This window comes from Pithys albifrons, chromosome 3 (genome assembly GCF_047495875.1).
Source record: "Pithys albifrons albifrons isolate INPA30051 chromosome 3, PitAlb_v1, whole genome shotgun sequence".
Lineage (NCBI taxonomy): Eukaryota > Metazoa > Chordata > Aves > Passeriformes > Thamnophilidae > Pithys > Pithys albifrons.
The window spans coordinates 26,868,479-26,887,107 of record NC_092460.1 but is presented as its reverse complement, the minus strand read 5'-3'; the positions used below and the strand labels follow the sequence as shown (position 1 = coordinate 26,887,107).

The 18,629-nt window shown below is 38.8% G+C and overlaps 1 protein-coding gene across 5 annotated transcripts in view; it reads right to left on the bottom strand.

The window, feature by feature from the left end:
- Nucleotides 1-18,629, bottom strand: part of KIAA1549 (KIAA1549 ortholog) — a 159,103-nt gene that overhangs the window by 60,881 nt on the left and 79,593 nt on the right. For all 5 annotated transcript variants that reach the window (XM_071551096.1, XM_071551098.1, XM_071551097.1 and 2 more), the window contains exons 4-8: nucleotides 14,820-14,997; nucleotides 13,178-13,305; nucleotides 11,606-11,789; nucleotides 5,070-5,129; nucleotides 2,355-2,500 (exon numbers count right to left, since the gene is read on the bottom strand). In XM_071551096.1, coding sequence (XP_071407197.1) covers nucleotides 2,355-2,500; nucleotides 5,070-5,129; nucleotides 11,606-11,789; nucleotides 13,178-13,305; nucleotides 14,820-14,997 — 696 coding nt within the window. The remainder of the gene's footprint in view (nucleotides 1-2,354; nucleotides 2,501-5,069; nucleotides 5,130-11,605; nucleotides 11,790-13,177; nucleotides 13,306-14,819; nucleotides 14,998-18,629) is intronic.

Here is an 18,629-nt window from a genome sequence, read left to right as displayed (position 1 = left end):
TCACCTTCTGACCCGCAGTCCTGATTTTCCACAGAGCTTAGAAATGTCACATTTCAATACACTATAAATATTTTTCACCCCAGGAAAAACTCTGGTCTATAGGGTCACAACACAAGCAAAATGTGAGTCCAGCCTTTAATAGGAATATGCATGTCCTGTTAATAAAACTACCCAACACTTTGGTGTTGCTGTCAGATTCTGTTCTTATTTTCCACTTTGTTGTGCTCTACTATCATAGCGGTCACTGTTTGGTGTGCAAGAAATATGCATGGGAAAATCTGAATAGAAAGCACAAAAAACATTAATAGCTGTCCCAGAAGACACAAACAGATGCACAAATACAACATACTTCAAACAGCTTATAAACTTAGCTATGAGGAACAGAACTAGCAGCAGTAAAGGGTTTATGGCAATTGACTATGGACTAGAGCCTCAGAGGAACATCCTTGAAGGAAACTGTCCTTCACTCAGGAGCCCATACCAGGTACATCAGTCCAGTTGCACACAACAGCCTCTAAGGCTGCCTTACCTGCCACACACCTGAACATCTTGCCAAGGCAAGCTCCCAGGATGCTACAGTACCTGAGGGTACCTGCTGTTCTCATACAGGAAAGCAGGACACCTATCACAGACACCTCTCAGCAAGGTATCTCTTCAGCCTGCCTTCTTCCAGATCTCCTTTATTACAGTTCTAGCCCTCTTTAAAAATGTGGACTGTGAGCACCTAGAGAAGCCCAGTGTTATGTGGGATGGCAAGATGTGCTGACCATAACAAAGACAATCTTCCTCTGCCCAAGGACAGCAGTTGGCAGACTCTTTCCACTAATTAAATGGCATAAATGAGCAGCACTGCTGACTGTAATGTGAGCTGCAGGCCTCATTTTATGTACCAGGAAGCAATGTAATGTTAAAAGAAAAATGCTGTATTTTCACTTTCCAAAATACTACTCTTTAGCTAAAAAGGATATGCCTATAATTTTGTGCAAATAAAAATAAACTACCTGAGCTTTATTACGTAAAAGCATAAAACCGTAATCTAAACATACACATTGTATAGGCTGTGGTATTTTTGCTAGCAACATAAGGAATATTTGTTTAATTTATATGCAAAGGGAGGACTAAGGCATAAAGAACAAAATGCAGTAAGAGGTGCTGGGAATAGATCTGGAGCAGACATCAATTTACAGCAATTCAAAGCTGTACTAAAGAAAAATAAAGTAAAATCTCTATTACTGAAACAGATGTTTCAGAGACTGAAAAACAAAAGTAAGATTATCCCAACATCTGGATATTTAAGTGGTAGCGAAAACTGTAGGATTAAATTAAATTAAAGATAATAGGTCTGAATGACTGACTAGAAGGGCATCTGTGAGGTAAACCAACCGTCAGTGAATTAGCTGGAAAAGGTAATTTTTAAGAAGATGAACTATTAAAAAGTACTTTGGCTTTCAGTTTGTAGGACTGATTAGAAAGAACACGTCAGAATTTAAAACTTAAAATATCCAAGTCTTCTTGGACTTTAGGTGAATAACTTCACTTGTGACAGAACTCTAAAGCAGCACTGGAACCCAGAGAGCAGAAATTGCCATGTGTGCATAACCTGACATGATTAATCACTGTTACCTGAAAGTCAACCTTGCAACCAGGAGTACTGTGACAAATAAGAACTTAAGGGGTAGAATATACTACTCAACTGTTGCATCAAGCTGCACACGATTTTATTTCCTATTTCTACACCCCTACCATAACATCACAGAGAGCTAAGAAGTAGCTGTTTGGGCACAGTGGTTTTTTTCAGATGATTATCCTGTCTCCTTTTGTGAGGCATCTCACATAAGTCAGAATAGATAGAAAGCTTTTAAAATAAGATTTTGATAAAATTGTGTTTACTGGGAGGTGGGAAATTATTTCTTGTTATATATAACTTGTGGAAGTGTGTGCTATATTGTGGTTTACTCTTATTTTTCTCTTTTCTGTATAAATACATGTAGTTAGTTTCAGCATAAACCTAGTTCTGAGGGGTTTTTTCCCCTCCCTCTTCTTTTTCCCTTGGCTGGTTGGGGGGAGGAGGAACCCTTTCACTCTGTCCTGGACAGCTGGCATTTTGCCAGCTCAACCCTAGGACAGTTTTTAAGAAGTTAACAGAAATTTTTTGGTAAGCGCTTACAAAAATCAGCTATTTACATTTATTATGTTTGGCTTAAAAGACAACAAGGTATATGTAAGAACTATACCAGCTAAATGTGATATATGCTTTTGAGTTATATTTCTGAACTCAAAGCCTGGACAATATCAGCTTATGCAGTAATTTATTACCCTTTATATTTCTTTCTCTGATTTTGAGCTCTTAATACCTGCACAATGTTGTTTCCTGCAAAACTGGCTCTCCTCCATATCCGCCCTCTGACCAAAGCCTCGTTCAGCAGGTGAGCAAGTTTCCGTTCCATCTCAGCCCGAAACACTTCCTCCTGAATTCGCTGGTCGACGACACCCAAGAGAACTACATTGCACAGAAAGTAACCCAAGAAAAAACAATTAATTAGTAAAACTTGCCAGTGTCTTTTCTGCAATTTCAATTGCAAGTTTTGAGTAGCCCTGTGACAGCTCATGGGCAACTGAAGAGCAGCTGTAATTCATATGGCAATACTGTCCCATTTAGCCAGAGGTTACATGTTGGAAAGAAAGACACTGGGTAGGAAAAAGTTAAAAGAAGTAAATTTTTAAAAAAAACCCAAAAATTGGCAGAGGACTTTTTTGGAATCTCAACTAGGCTAGGATATTGAAGAAACCATTTCAATTTTAAAAATACATAGCATCATTCAGCATTCAGTGAATTGTTTAAAACTAATACGAGAAAAAAATTTGTGTAAATTGTCTGCTGCAACTTATTTCAGTCAAAGTGTTGTGTTTGGAAGTGATACAGAGCTGGAGACGGGGCGGGCAAGGGTCCAGAATCATGGAGAAAAAGTAGAACAGCAGCATGTGAATGAAGCTGTGTATTCAAGTGCAACTTCCCTAGATAAGAGAAAGATTAACAAGCATCCCAATCAAAGCACAGGAAAAAATGGTTAGTAACCCTGCCCACTTCACTTTCCAGCCCAGGTCCCCTGGGTCACTCGGGCAGCTAATGCCAAGAGGAATCCCTGAGGAAACATGAAAAAAAACAGTGGACCTTTACTAGCAACATGACATCCAGTTAAAGAAAAGTGGAGTGAATGGAGTCACAGCCATTCAAATGATTTAACTGAGCGATCCCACAGGATAGTAAACCAACTCACCATAAATTCAGTCTTGATTCCTGTACTTTTCCCTGAAAATGGTTTATATTTTTTAGAATTCCCTTTTTCAGTGTTTCCACATTTATTTTTTTCAAGTGTAGTACTTGATAAAAAGCCACCTACTTAGATAAGATCAATTAAACATAATTTTATTTTTTTCATTTTTAAAACAAAAATATTATAACCAGTTTTCAATTTAAAGCGTTTCCCTGCATATGCCAGAAAAAGGAAACATTTTCTTGATTTCTCACAGAGATCAACAGCATCTGTCCTCTAAATTCAATCATAGACTAAGTATCTCAGAATTAAACTGCAAAATAGATAGATAGTGACTTAAGGCTATTATATACACCAAGTAGAAAACTATTCTTGCCTATGTATTGGATTTCAGTATCAGCAAATTATGCTTATTAGCATGAATTGTATTCTACAGCTGAGAGGGAGAACTAGAGAGAATATTGCATATCCCAGTGTTTTATGACTATTGGGATACAAGCACATATATCTGGGTAATTTGATATTAAAAATCCTTTACATGCATAAATTCCATCATTTCCCTATGTCATGATTCATTACCCTTACAATACAATATACTGACTGAAAGGACTGACCCAGCCAAAATCTACCAACTTTTCCCAGACTGCCTGCAAGAACTGGGATTTCAAAAAATTCCTCTATAGCAAAATAAAAAGTTGCTGCAATTGGCTTTCAAAATCTCAACAGATAGGAAGTTTTTAAAAATCCAAGGGGACATGATTTCTGAGCAGGAAGAACAGTTTTATTACTGCAGGACCTATGGGAACTTTCAGCAGCAATGGACACACCTAAGGCTGAGCAAAAGAGGGGGAGGGAGTGTTACTGAAAAAGCCAACATAAATGTCTAAGGAAGGATAGCACTGGATGTGAGAGATGCATATGAGTTTCTCTCATGTTAGTGAGCATTATCTGAAATTCTAAATCTTTCTTCTGTAAAACAAACTGTGGGTGCTTCAGAAGCTAAATTACAACTTGGTTTCCTGGTTAAAAAGTAAAGTGGGCACTTGTGAGAGGGGACAGAGATACCTGGAGAAAGAGTAAGTCTATGTAACAGGTGAACTACAGGTGATAAAAGTTGAAAGAAGACAAAATGTATCCAGTAGGGCATCTCCCCCTTAAGAGCAAATTTGGTGGGCACAGCCTGGTCACCATTCAGGCTTAAAAGCAGCAGGCAGGACCTACAGCATGCAGGCAACCTCAACAGCCTTTGGGCATCTAAATGTGATAGCTCAAGCACATCTGTGAATAACATTCAGAAGACTTTGGTGGGAGGGATCTTCTGTGGATGAATCAGAAGAGATCAATGAAATGTAAAACCCTTTCTTGTACTCAGAAAGCACTTATTTTCACTCTGTTTTATTCCTGGCATGCTTTGGTAGGAAGTGTCATACAAGCAAAATTTTAATTTGCACTTAAAATAAAATAGAAACCTAAAAATCGATGTGGGATATCAACAGCATGCAGAGCAGACACTTTATGCCTGACAGTCTGAGTTGTTTCTCTGAGAATGAACTACCTTATAGACAAAAACTGGTTTGCATTTGTTATCAACAAATTGCAGAAGTTAATTCTAGACCAGGGAATTACATTTTTGAGACATTCCAGGTCACTAGGCCTTTGGTTTTAGAATTTCTTCAGCTCAGACATTTATTACCTCATAAAAATGCAGCACCCCTAAGCATTGATATTTATGTGTGCTAGTTATCCCATTAATAAAAATAATTGCACTCTTACTTACTCAGAGACTGTACATACCTGTTCTCACCCAGGAAGACTTCATCAACTGAGACACATTAAGCTTAGGATAATGAAAGGCTGAGGGAAAAACAGAACAGAGGAAAAACATCCATAAGAACAGTATTCTCAACAACATAACACACAAAAAAAGAAGCCAGTTCATAATTTATTCTGTCAGTAAGCATCTTATTTACACAGATGCATTACTGCTCCTGAGGCAATGCAGACACAACGGTAAGAGAATGATCCCAACATACACTCCCCAGTTCATCTCCAACAAAAAGAAGCTAACTGAAAGAGTCAGATTTATTACGTGAAAGATTTCAAGCTGCTGCAACTGAGGTCATTGCTCTCAGACATTTAGAGGCTCACTGCCTGAATTGTGACTCTTACTGAGCTAGCTGCAGGATCAGAGTTTTGCTCAAAGGGCAATGAGGCAACTCATGAGTGTTGCAGGATGAAATTAAGACCTCCTCTGAGCCAGAAACTACATGAAAGCATTAGATGTAAAGCCAAGAACTAAATATATATGATTTGTGTTCCAGACTTGTGCAGGGGGAAGCATTTAAAAAAAACCAACCACTCTGATAATATTTTTTACAAACCCCACAAATAACTGCATATAGAAACACTGCTGCCAACCTCATGGCTTTTGTGTTTGGCTTGGTGGCTCCAAGCTTTCTTAATTTCTAAACTCTTCCACAAAACTCTGCTCCAGAGTGAAATCCTTGTCCCAGTGAAGTAAAAATGTCTATTTCTACTGACTTCAGTATGGATAAGATTTTTCCCAAGGTTTCCACTGGAGAGCAGTAAAGACATGTTGGGAAAGAAGTGAAGATGGGGGCTGGGCCAACAGTTTCCTCAAGGGAAATCTTAAGCTTCACTATGGCAATAAGGAAAAGGAATGGTCTTAACTTTCTCAAAATATTTAATCCAGATGCAGTTTGCTAAGCATTATACAAAGGTTAATTTTTAAACCATTTCATGGATAGAAAGAATGCAGCACATAACAATTAAATGACCTGGCCCATGTTGGATCAATTTAGAGTAAAGATGTCTTCAGCTGTAGAATAGTTTGTCACTACTTCATGTTTTAGAGGAGTAGAAAATGACAATTTTTCTAATTTAATGATACAATAATTTGTAGAGAAACTGTCCTCTGTCAGTACACCTAGAAACTGATTCTTTTGCCCCTTAAAAAACCTAGGAATTTTTTGCTAAGGCAAAAGCAAAAGAATCACTAGGTACATTTTGTCTTTTATTTTCACAGATTTATAAATACTCTTACTGGGGGAAAATAAAAGAAAATGTGGTTATTCCACCTTCATTTTAATAATAGCACCACTAGCTTCAAGAGGAGCACCTGGGAGGTACTTTGTGACTGCATTCAGGAGGGTATCAGAATACGGTCTGTTTTTTCTGAACAGGAAACACTGGCCCTCTCTACAAATGACCACGATACATTACATTCCCAAAACTCTCAGACACACGAAAAGTACCACACAGGCCATTTAAACACACACATTTATTTTTGGCATCCTGCTACTCGATTCTTCTGATTGCAGCTTTTAGATTGGAATTTTATTTACTCTGGTCACACAATTGTTTACTTCAATTTAGAAATACAACCTGAGCAAAAAAGCACAAAATAAGAATCTATTGTTTTCTGAAGCATGGAAAGAGCATGATAAGGAAATCAAAAACCTTCCAGTGACCACAATGCTTTGAACTGCTTGCAGTTGTGAGCTTTATCTTCTTTTAAACCAAAATCATGTTTTGCTTCAATACTTAATGTGCTCTTCACACTTTTTCTAATTAGTACTTGAAAATGATTTAATTCATGCAAATTGCTGGGTGACTATTCACTTAAACTTTTCACAGAATTAATGCAATTTAAAAATAAACCAACTTGAGCAGAAAATCTTGACATTGAAAAGGATGATGTGCTGTGATCATTGGCAACTAAGGCTGGGTTCTAAGACCTGACACAGAGTGCATGAAATAAGGGACAACTGAGGAGTGCTCAGAAGCAAATCCAGGTTCCAACTCTTATTCCACAGGTCAGTCACGTGTCTCACCAACACACATGTGGCCAGATCTCAATCTCATCTAGAGTCTCAGCACTGCAAAAAGATCTTATTTGCAAGGTATCTAAAGTCCCCTGGAACTAACAATTATCAACAGCACAGACTGATTGTTATTCTGAGGGGGAAGTTGGATAGACAAAATGCAATTATTAGTTGGATTGCAGCTGGTCTGCTCATGACTATAGATGCATTAATGAAGTAGATCATTAGAAGATTCTAACAGGCAGCCCTGAAGCACCATACAGTGTAACAGCATCAATTCAATGCTGACTGAAAAGGCAAAGGGTCACCCAGTCACTCCGAGACCTATTGACAGCAGTCTGAAGCACATCGCTCAGGCAGCGTGGCCTTTGCCAGATGCTCCAAGTATCTCTGACTCTCTCCTACAGAGATGTCTGGGACCATGCAGGGTAGAGCCAGTATCATGTTGATTGCTCTGATTTCTGATAAATGGAGGAACAGTAGTAGAAAGCATGGAGGGAATACAGCAGTTCGAAAACAAAGGCATTAACTAATAAGATTCCATGCAAATATAGGGGGTGTGGGCAATAGTAACACCCTGTGTCTGTTAGAAGTCTGATCCAAATGCACTCAGAATAAAAATTGCCAAACATTTCTGCAGTCTTTGGACCATATCATACAATTTTGTATTACCCTATTGGCCTTGCCATATCTCTAAGACAACCAAAATAAATGACATGCATCAAAGTGCTACTTAGCACTGAAAAGTAGCAAGGCCCAAGGCAACTCTCTCTATTTAAAGTCATAATAAAAACAAAGAGAATTATTCAGGGGAAGTTCATGAAGGCAAATGTTGGTCATTTACACAGCTAGCCCTTGCCTGTCCTCTGAGAAATCTTCCAACCATACAGAGGTACCAAGTATATTATTTCCTATTATTTTTAATGAACTGGCATCCAAAACCTGTGATTAGATTTGGTTTTCTTTCTGCTGATATGTAGGTCATGGCCATCTAACCAACTTACAATCTGAAACGTGAAACGTAAGGTGGACAATGTAAAATAAACATTCTGAAAGGTGTAAACCTGACATTTGAATACAAGCATGTTGCTGAGGTCACCTAGAAGTCTTGTGAGGAAAAAAGAAAGTCTGAAAGTTTCCGGGTTTGGCCAATTCAACATCCTTCTTCCTGCACAGAACAGTCCAATACTGTCAAACTAGCAACTTTCACTACTGATCCTGACTTGAAATGAGTGGGAAAAAAGCTGACAAAAAATTCCTGGTGTTAATGATGTACTGCACAGGGACAACCCACACAGTTGAAAGTATCAATACCATTATTTATGTGAATAAAAACAGTGAGAGGACTGCGCATGAAAGGCAATGCAACATAAAACGAGGCAAGGAGAAAACATATTCCTTCAAACACGGCTCATATTTGGGATATTGATGTCAAGGTCTCATTTAACAGTGTGGACATGCACAAGCACCTTTTCCTCAGTACGAATCTGCAATCCTTGAAGCTGAGTGTTGAACCCTGACAGCTCAGCTCACCTACAACTTATTTTCTTTTTCTTCAGATGCACACTATAAAATCGTATACAGAGTCCTCAAAGAGGAAAAAGAAAAAAGCCACCACCAAGAGTATTAACTGTTAGCATGCCTGATAACTAAGGCACAAATAGCACAGAACAGCATAGCGTGGAACATTTCATATTTACATATAAACAATAATGTATGCAAATTGTTTATATGTAAATATCTAAGATTCCCAGAAAAAATCATACTGAAAGCAGAGAACTGCATATTGATTTGTACAGATCAAAGCAGCTGTCTGCCTAAGGAAGACCTTCACAACACTTTCCCTGCTACAACTGCTCTGTAGACCAAGGCAGAGCATGAATGCAGAGAGTTCAGGGCCTAGAAAACACAAACATTGAGGCATCTTCCTGCCAAAGTAGCTTTGAGGATCTGGCTGTTGGTCACCCTCAACAGACTGTTGAATAAGATGTTTCAAGAAGGATCTGCCCAATGCTGCTGAGCCCTTGGACAGGATTTCTGGCTCTGAATACTCAAGATCTAAAATCCGCAGGCTCAAATTACAATCACAGCAACAAGTGTAAGAAACTGTAGAAACAGCTAAAAATAACTGGGTGTGGTTGCCTCACTGATAAAAGCGTTTGAACTACATTCATTAATCCTGGGCTCGCTGACAGATGGATCCACAGCTCTAATAATCCGAGAAACTGCGTTCCCACTTTTCCAGCTTATCAAACAGCACCATATCTGGTGTTCCAGAACAGGGACTACAAAGACATCAAAGCACCACTGTGACCAAACTAGACCAGTTCATACCAAAATGTGCTGTCCTGCAGCAGGCTCAGTCTGCAGTAAGTTTGAGTTCCTCTAACAAAAAGCAAGTCAAATACTGACAAGATGTTCCTTAATTTAGGATACCATACCCACCAAATCCGCATATTTTCTGCATTGCACACTTCACGAAGACCTCATCATTCCTAAAAATCCTGGCCTCTTCACTCATTCTACTTTACTTGGCTTTGTCATTGACATGTGAGCTGCCAAAGCACTCCACTAGCACAGGCCTGGAATCATCCCCACTGACCAGTCGCTGTATGCATGCAGGTAGCACAGGGAGAGCTCCTGCTACGAGTACTAAAGAAATTTCAAGTTTCCTAAGAAAAGGAAAATAGAAACATAGAATTGTTTGGGTTGGGAGGGATCTTGGAGGTCATCTGGCTCCGACCCCAAGGAGAACATTGTACATGCATGTTCAACAGGCAAGTTTTTCCCCTATGACCAGCCCCTCTTTCAGGATACACCAGCCTTGGTAGAAATTGTTATCACTTAATTGCACTGTAGCTCTACTGCATAATCCATAAAATGGATTCTCAGCAAGGGGCACCCTGCAAATGCACTACAAATATAATTTCAGAACATGTGGACAAAACTGAAAACTGTAGTATAATGTAGTACAGTGCAGGAGAAAAAAAGCCCCCCAGTCAAAAATATTACCAAAGACACCAAAAGCTAAATAAACTCTAGGTCAAATGTGTAAAAGAGATTACACAGAGTAAAGAGAAATGTCTTTCAAGCAATCAAGGTAGGAGCAACATTTAATTTGAATTCACTGAGAGGAAAAAAGACCACATCCCACACACAACCTGAGAAGTTCTGTGGCCTCATGAGAACAAAAGAAATGTTAGTCATTCATGGATAGGTATTCTCAAGACTTTTGGTCCTGGCTTCATTAAATACAGCTACCACTGCACAGGCACACACTCTCTGTGAGACCAAACGGGAGCAGAAATGCTTAAAGAAAATGAGTCAACAACCTCATACATTTTTTAATTGATTATGGGAGTAGAGGGATCAAAAGTGTTGAAACATTAAAATATAAAGCTTCAAAAAATTAGTACTTTTGAATTACTTCTAGTAAATGGAGAAGTATCTCATGCATCTTTCACAGACCGAAAGGTGTTAAGGAGAGCAATTTCTGTTGACAGTCACTCTCTTTATAGTGCCTTCACTGACATACACAGCTGCATTCTGAACACCAGCTACCATTAGGCCTGATTTTCCACTAGATGTTTAACTGCATTGCAGAAGTCACTGTATTAGAGGTTATGCACCTACACAGCTTACAGCAATAATTAGAAATCTGCATTGGAAAGCAAAGTGAGATGGGAGAAACAGGGAATTAAAGGACTGAGTTAACAGTAACACCCACCAGGAGGGAAAGGCAAGTACTGTTCTCTCATGATCTTGCTTACACATTCATGAGTCATCTCAAAAAATCTAACCAAATATTAGCTCTCAAGACTGAGTGTCAAGCAAGCTCTGCTATGCAGGCAGTTGCCATTCAACGTCCTATTTAGGATGATGACAGTCTGAAAAAAAATTACTTGCAAATGCAACCTGTACATAAAAAGTGAGATATACACTTAAAAGGTAATACCTTAAAACATAGTGCAGTACTGAAAAAAAGCACTGCTGCTGAATAACAGATCACTTAGACACGTTTTATGGGCAAATAAAGGCTCATGTGGCCAGTGTCCCAGGCTTTCTAAAAGTCAGAGACACAGTTATGTGCAACAAAAAGCCCAAGGCAGTAAACCCTGTTGGGAAGTAGCAAAGCCCTCTATAGAAATAACCACAAAGACACACCTTGGATTGTATTTCACACCAATACCGATTGATTTTCTTTTTTTTTTTTTTTTTAATCTGGACTAAGACTAGTGGACTAATGAAGCCAGGTTAAACAGAACCGGCCCAGCACAAAAGGGAAGTGTTATGACAAAAGTAACAAGCTGCTGTATGACCAATATGTGAGCACAGACGGACACAGATTTGCTCTGCAGAATTCATGGTACAAGTTAGGTACTTGAAGCTGCATTATCACTTATGCACAAAATTACTTTACAATTGTAGAGAGGAAAGATACTAGGAAAAAGTATTTTGTGGTATTGGCTACAAGCAAGTACTCACGTTCAGCAATTTGCTGCACAGGAAAGCCCAGATAGAAGCTGAATTCCACCACAGACAAGTTTCTTAGCTGCTCACTGACTTCAGACCCATTTAGAAAACCGGATCTATCTCGGATGGCAAAGACAACGCTCACAGGACCTTGCCGAAATGCTACCCCAGGCCTGCTCAGAGTTATGTTCAGGATCTGAAAAGACAGGATTGAAGCAGGGTCAGCAAAATCAAGTCCCTGGCATTTTCACTGATTCTTTAACAGACTTTTTCCCCCCACCTAATAGTGGCAAATTCAAAACAAAACAGAGAAACATCTGTTCCAGATTGATTCAGCCTGCTGAGTCTCAGAATAAGCAGTTACATGTAAATTCCTTTTCTCAGAGTTACCATTTAAAGTCAGTCATAATTCAGAATGATCGGAAAAACTAGTCCAGAAAATGATGAAAAAACCACCTAGCAAAACAGTCAGCAAAACAGATCTAGTTGTAAAAAGAGTCTTAGATGAATGCCAAACTGCATGGAACGGATGTGAAGGAGTCATGGCAAAGAAACATTCTGAAAATGGATGTTCTCTTGGTTAAAACCTCCTGTACCATGCACAACACCCAAACTCCACCACTGGTTAGAAGCCTTTTTTTGGCACCAATGTTTACAGCAGCTATGTTCATGTTGATAAACCTCTGCCAGACAGTAAGGAAGTATTTAAAATACGTTTTCTAAGCTAATAGTCCAAGAAACGATTCTGCATGTTCTGTCTTCAGTCTATGCAGTCACGTTGTGTCATTCATTTGTACAGTTCTGAGCCCTTTTCTGTATGTACTATACAGTACTTTAGGTACTATAAAGTTTATTCCATTATTCCTCCTGATTTTATTTTAGGGTACTACATATAGACATTTATGGTGTCAGTTAAACAACATGAAACAATTTTTACTGATTTCAGTATTACAGCAAAGTTAGATTACATGTAAGAACTCAGAGAGAAGAGGGAGTTGGTCTCATTAAACTGAATTACTGACTTCCCAGGGAGTTTCAACCTCTGATATGTGATTCAGCACCCAGCACATATGCAATACCTCTCATGTATGAAGTTCCAGCAGCAGCTGTCACAGATATCATATCCTGAAAGTATTTCTAGACCTCAGAAGCAACTAGCATGTTTAGTTACATGATGGCAGAGTGCATTAACTCCTATATTCCTTAAAGGATCCCCTGCACAGCAATGAAACCTGAAAGTTGTCTTCCAACAAAAACTTTCTAAGTAAACCCTACTCTGTTATAGTAAAATCTGATGGGAATGATTTTGATAAGGGTTGGGACTTTTTTTGATTTGAAAAACTAAACTCTATCATATTCAATAAATCTTTCAAAAAGCTTGGAACCAGAGGGATATGTGGTGCCATGTCATTATGTAGGGGAAAAAAAACAACTGACCTCATGACAAATCCTCATACTTCTACATGCTCTACATTGCAAGTGGCAGTCAGTGAACACCTAACTCATTTTACAGCCTGGATGAAACACAGGACAACCAAAGGTGAGGGAAAAAAAGGAACAGACAAAACATGCTTATCTTCTTACCTGCACAGTGAAGTTGTAGAACTCCTGGTGTTTGTTCACCTCCAGGAATGCCATTGTCAGCCCTTTCTCAATGCGCTGGCTAAAGTTGCAGAACCCAATATCCATGTTTCGAGGTACAAACTGAAGCACTGAAGACAAAGAACATAAATTATTCCTGCAGATAAATATTTCCACAAGAGAAGGCAAAACAAACAACAGAATCCACAGGGCTATTACTTTTTTTTTCATAAAGCTCAGGACTTATGCAGTGAAACACTGGGTAAGAATACAGTAGAAATACATTTTATGTTGCTTCAGTAAATTCTCTACTCACTAATATCTCTTGTAGCAGTAATTAGATTACTCAAAGATATTAGTGACAAAATGCCTACTGTTTCCCCCTGTATACTTAAAGACCTTCACTTTATACATGTTGCTACCTTCACATGACTTGAACACTAAACTGGCCACACTGAAGTCCTCAGTACCCAACAGGTCCATGAAAATGTTCAGGAAAGAAAAGCAAGAAACATCTTTTTCTTGTAGCCTGAAATACAAGTGTTTAGCTTGTCTAAAAGACGACATATTGGGTCCATTAATGCAGATTAGTATCACTCTAACACTTTCAAAACACTGAATTAGCAAACAATCCTTTCAATTTAGATACATACATCTTAAAGTCTTTCAGAGGACAGAAAGAAAGCACACTGAGCATAGAGGAATGTGATCAGGCACACAGTGCTTAACTACATGCACATCTGTGGCTTGCCAGATATAGTCTTACCCAAAGAAATGCCATAGTTAGGTTACAGACCCTAACAGTAATGTTATACCAGGTTCAAGAACAGAAAATATGTCCATTGTGTATCTATATAACCATGTTAAGCAGTGGAAAAAGACATCACACCTGTACAATCAAAGAAGTGATGTCTTGCCGTATAATTATTAACAAAGCAAAAACAACAAATGGAACATACTCGGATAACAGAACCATGTTGACATTTATTACCTCTCTGCCTGTTCGCTCAATCCCTGTCACTACCTCATTACACAGTCAACCAAGCAGGCAGGAGGTTTTATCATGCAAACAGGACTTGGACAATTTTAAATGACACCACTGACTCTCAAAATCTGTTACACAGGTACTATTTTGCTTTAGATCATTAGTAGTCATGAACTTCACGTAACCTGCTGCAATACAGCAGCCATGAAAAGCTGAATGTTATTTAAGGAATCCTCCTGCTCACATTATATGTGAGCAACCAATCCTGTTCACCAATTCTCATTTGTTATAACAACACAAAAGAGTAGCATTTAATATGAACTTAATTTGAAACTTGACACAGGCATTACAAAGTAGCTACACTGTGATTTTATGAATAAATATTTCACAGAATTTTTTTCTCTTCTCACGTTTTGAAGCAAGACCACACCTATGCTGAAAAAAAAATCCTGAAAAAAATCCTGAAATCATGGGATGCAGTTTACAATTTATCATCTCTCAACCACTGACCTGCCAAGTCTGTCTCTAAAAACATGGAATTAAGATTCACAACAGCAGAATACAGGGTTTTGACTCAATTTTGCATACTTAATCACAAGTGAAGGAGTGTGAATCAACATGAAACTACCTTTCCCTCTCTTTGTGTCAGGAAGAACTCACCTGTCTGAACTTGAAACCTGTTGTCTGGCACAGTGAAAGAAGGATGCAGTGAGAGGATCATGGGGGCCTCACCACGAAGAAGACTGCTGTTCACAAGCACATTGATGACAGCTATTGCCGTGTAAACAAAAGGACCTGATGTCACCAAGAAAGCAAATTTAGGGGAAATTTTATAAACCTACAAAAAAAAAAATCAGAAATTTGAAAAAATCTTGAATGTTAAATTTGGCAACACTTCAGACCTACATAGTCTCAGGCAGTTCAAAGCCACATCATCAAAAGGTAGGAAACCGCAATCTTTACTTTTGAAAGAGCAGTAGCAGCACAAACTCTGTTAGTGTTGTGCCCTGCAGCCTCTGCTCCACTGCATCACAGGCAACTCCCCTGTGCTAGGTACAACTACTAGAATCTCTTAAGTACAACACACCAATCTCAATGCTTCTTGATTTATCACATCCCCACATAGTAGCACTCCCTCACCTGCATTGCCCAAACGTACATAACATTTTCCATACAAAATTTCTGTTTATTTACTGAACTGCCTGCATAGCTTCTGCATTTCAGTCACATACTGCATTGTGAATACATCCTATACCATTCACATGTGACACACAAGGAATAAAGCACACAAACTATGTTTTATAGATATAATTTTTACATTCAAGAACTCTTTCTTCCAGGGAACACTTCTATCTGCTTATTTCAACACAGTTACCACAATTAAAATTTTCCTCTTCCAATTCGTGTCCTGACTTTGAGTCTTCTTAAAAACCCTGAGGAACCCTAGACATCATGTAAGAGAAGTAAAATTGTAAGTTAAATATAAACCTAGGTGAATGTTTCCATGCAGACACTATTTTCTACCATTTCTCAGTCATCTAAGTAAGAAGAAACTGAAGGGGTTTATTTATATAAACATACTGCTGCAGAGTCTTCCTTCCTTCAGAGAAACTCTCTCAATACCATGAACACCTGTTTCCCTAGCATTATTTTCTTCTTCTTTGGTTTACTCCCCTTGTTAGCTTTACTTGCCTGAGGCAGTCACATTTCAAAATATTTTGAATGTCCAACATGACGACCTCACAGATAAATAAAGTAGAGATTTGAAGTTTCTAATAAATATGAACCTCTTAGATGAAGAGATGCTATCACCTTGCAGATGTTGTGCTGGTGAAGGGATATGTTAGATACCTTCTGCTTCAGGATCAGCCTTACAGAAAGCACAGTGATGCTTAAATTGTGACCCACATGTCCCTGACTGGTATTCCTGCTGCAGTGTAAACTGATGGCAACTGCTGTTTAGATGAGACAGCAAGCAGCTCTTTCCTGTTCTCTAAAAAGCATGCACTTCAGAGGACTCATCTTCATCAGAAGAAACTACCCCAGTAGCACAAGGAAATGAGAAAAAATAATCTATGCTGCTCATTATGCCTTTCTTCCTCCTTAGCCCACAAATATATGCAACATCTAGCTTTTATTTTAAATGGATTTAGACCCATACAAATCAAATTTGTTTGATATGAATAATGCGCACAGCTCTTTTCAGTTCCTCTTTATCTGAAATTTTATTCTTTTATCTCATGATGAAATAATCTCTGTAGCTTCAGTTTGTCAAATGGAAACAGCAGTTGTAGTGGGGAACACATGCCAAAAGAAGTTGCCCATTACTCACAAACGAGACCGCTTAAAAGACAAGAAAAAGAGGAATTAGAATTACAAATCTCAGTGACAATTTGCTGGTGATTTCTGAAGGAATATATACACAGGAAGAGAGGCCTAGTGCAGCCAGCACATACTTATGCACTAGAGTTAGGTATTTCAGACACGAAAGCAAGGCTCTGATAACTAACTCAGCTGCCTCCATCTCTGACTGGCTGCACCACAGACACCCTGGAATTTTGCATTAACTTTTCCAGTTTAACAGCTAACACTGGTTCCCTTTTGTACTTCACTGCAGCAAAAAAGTGGCAGCAGCTCCAGAACGGACAACAAAAAATCCCCACTTCTAACTGTAATTTTGAGGTAGGCAGATTAGAACAACAAGTCACAACAATAGCTATTTCTGCTTGAGATATTACAGGGTCGTCTAGAGTTATCTCTCTACAACCTAATTCATATGACAGAAATAACAGACCCATGCCAGCCTTCGAGCTAATTCACAGAGATGTCTACAAAGTCACCCAGGATGGATGAGCACAGCTCATGACTCTCGATTTGTGATTCATGAATGAGAACAGCTGCTCTTGGCACAACTGTAATGGTTCACAAACCCAGCTGTCCAACCAACCCTCTCTTGGAAGTTTCGCCTCTGCTGCCAGGACAGCTCGATGCAAACAAATCAGGCAGCTGTAACATTCACATTTTAGAGTGACAACTAATAAAGTAGACAAGCACAGATTTATTATATTAAACAATACAAATTTTTACCTTCACACTTTGGGCCAGAAAGTCAGAGAAACATACAAAACTCCATGTGCACATTGAAGTCATTTCCACAGCCAAAGGCAGGAACTGTCAGTAGAAGCAGAGAACCCTCACAACACCTAAAGTTAAGCTACCCCTTCTCCAAAGTGCAATGTCTAACCCAACTCTGCTGTTTCCAGGATACAGCCTATCTCATTCCAAGCTACCCTCACAGAATAGAATGCTGCTAGTACAGAAAGTTTTCAAGCCTCAATTTACTAGAGGCCAGAAAAGTATTTATGAAAAACATCACTGCATCCTTTCTCTGTCCCTTGATGTCCTCTAAGCATTTGCTATTGATCAGTGTCTCCTAAAATACTTGATTAGATGCACCTTTGCCACAACCTAATCCATGCCTACAATGCACTGTATAATGCTGTGCAAACATCTGGCAGAAAGCATAAACAACTGATTTCCTCACCACCACCTTATTAAGAATCACATAAAGAACCTGCAGAGGTTGTTTAACTTCCTGAACACAGACTACAAAGGCTCACAGGTCTTAAAAATGAAACAAAGCTTCTACTTCTGTGCATTTCAAGATCCTAAGGCAACAATTCTCATTGTTTTTCACACCTCAGGGGGACCAGCCAGAACTCCAGCAGTTGTGAGCAGAGACGAAGCCAGCACAAGCCCACAAGGTGGCATCTTTGAAAGGAGTATTTATTTAACTGCCTGACAATGAACTGAACTGCTCACTCTACAGGCAGAGTTTACTGAGTTCGGATCGTAGAAACGAACAGCTTAAGGACACACCCCCAAACCCACATTAAATACAACAACAAAGTGGCTGAGGTGTACACTACACTGCATGATAAAATTTCTAAGCACAAATGAGGCTGGCAAAAACCTTTTTCCTGTTGGCATGAACTTAACGGCACCAGGGGGCCTGGCAGCCAGTCACTGCCAACACTATTTTATTTCACACCCCAGTGCAACAAGTCAAAGAAACATTGAATAACAGATCTTACCCAAGTATCATAAGGTTTTCACTAGATAAAGTTGACAAAAATTACTCTTACTCAGATAATAAGGTCTTATTCTTTTGCAGATGCAATATGCTGAGACCAGCTGGAAAGAACTTGGGTATTTTAGGTTATTCTCACCTTGCTGTAAGGACTTTTGCTAGGAAAGAAATGACAAAAGTTTTTTTCATTTGGCAGGGTTCAAGCCTGCCTCCTTTTTTCCTACTTCAACAACTTACAGTGTTTGAAATAATAAAGAAGCAAGAGACCACAGTTGCAACTGAAAACATTGAGGGAAAATGTGTTTTAATCCTCCTTTTAGAGTTAAACTTATTTCCTATTTAAAGTGAGCAGCAATTATACCCATTATTGCCATGAATTT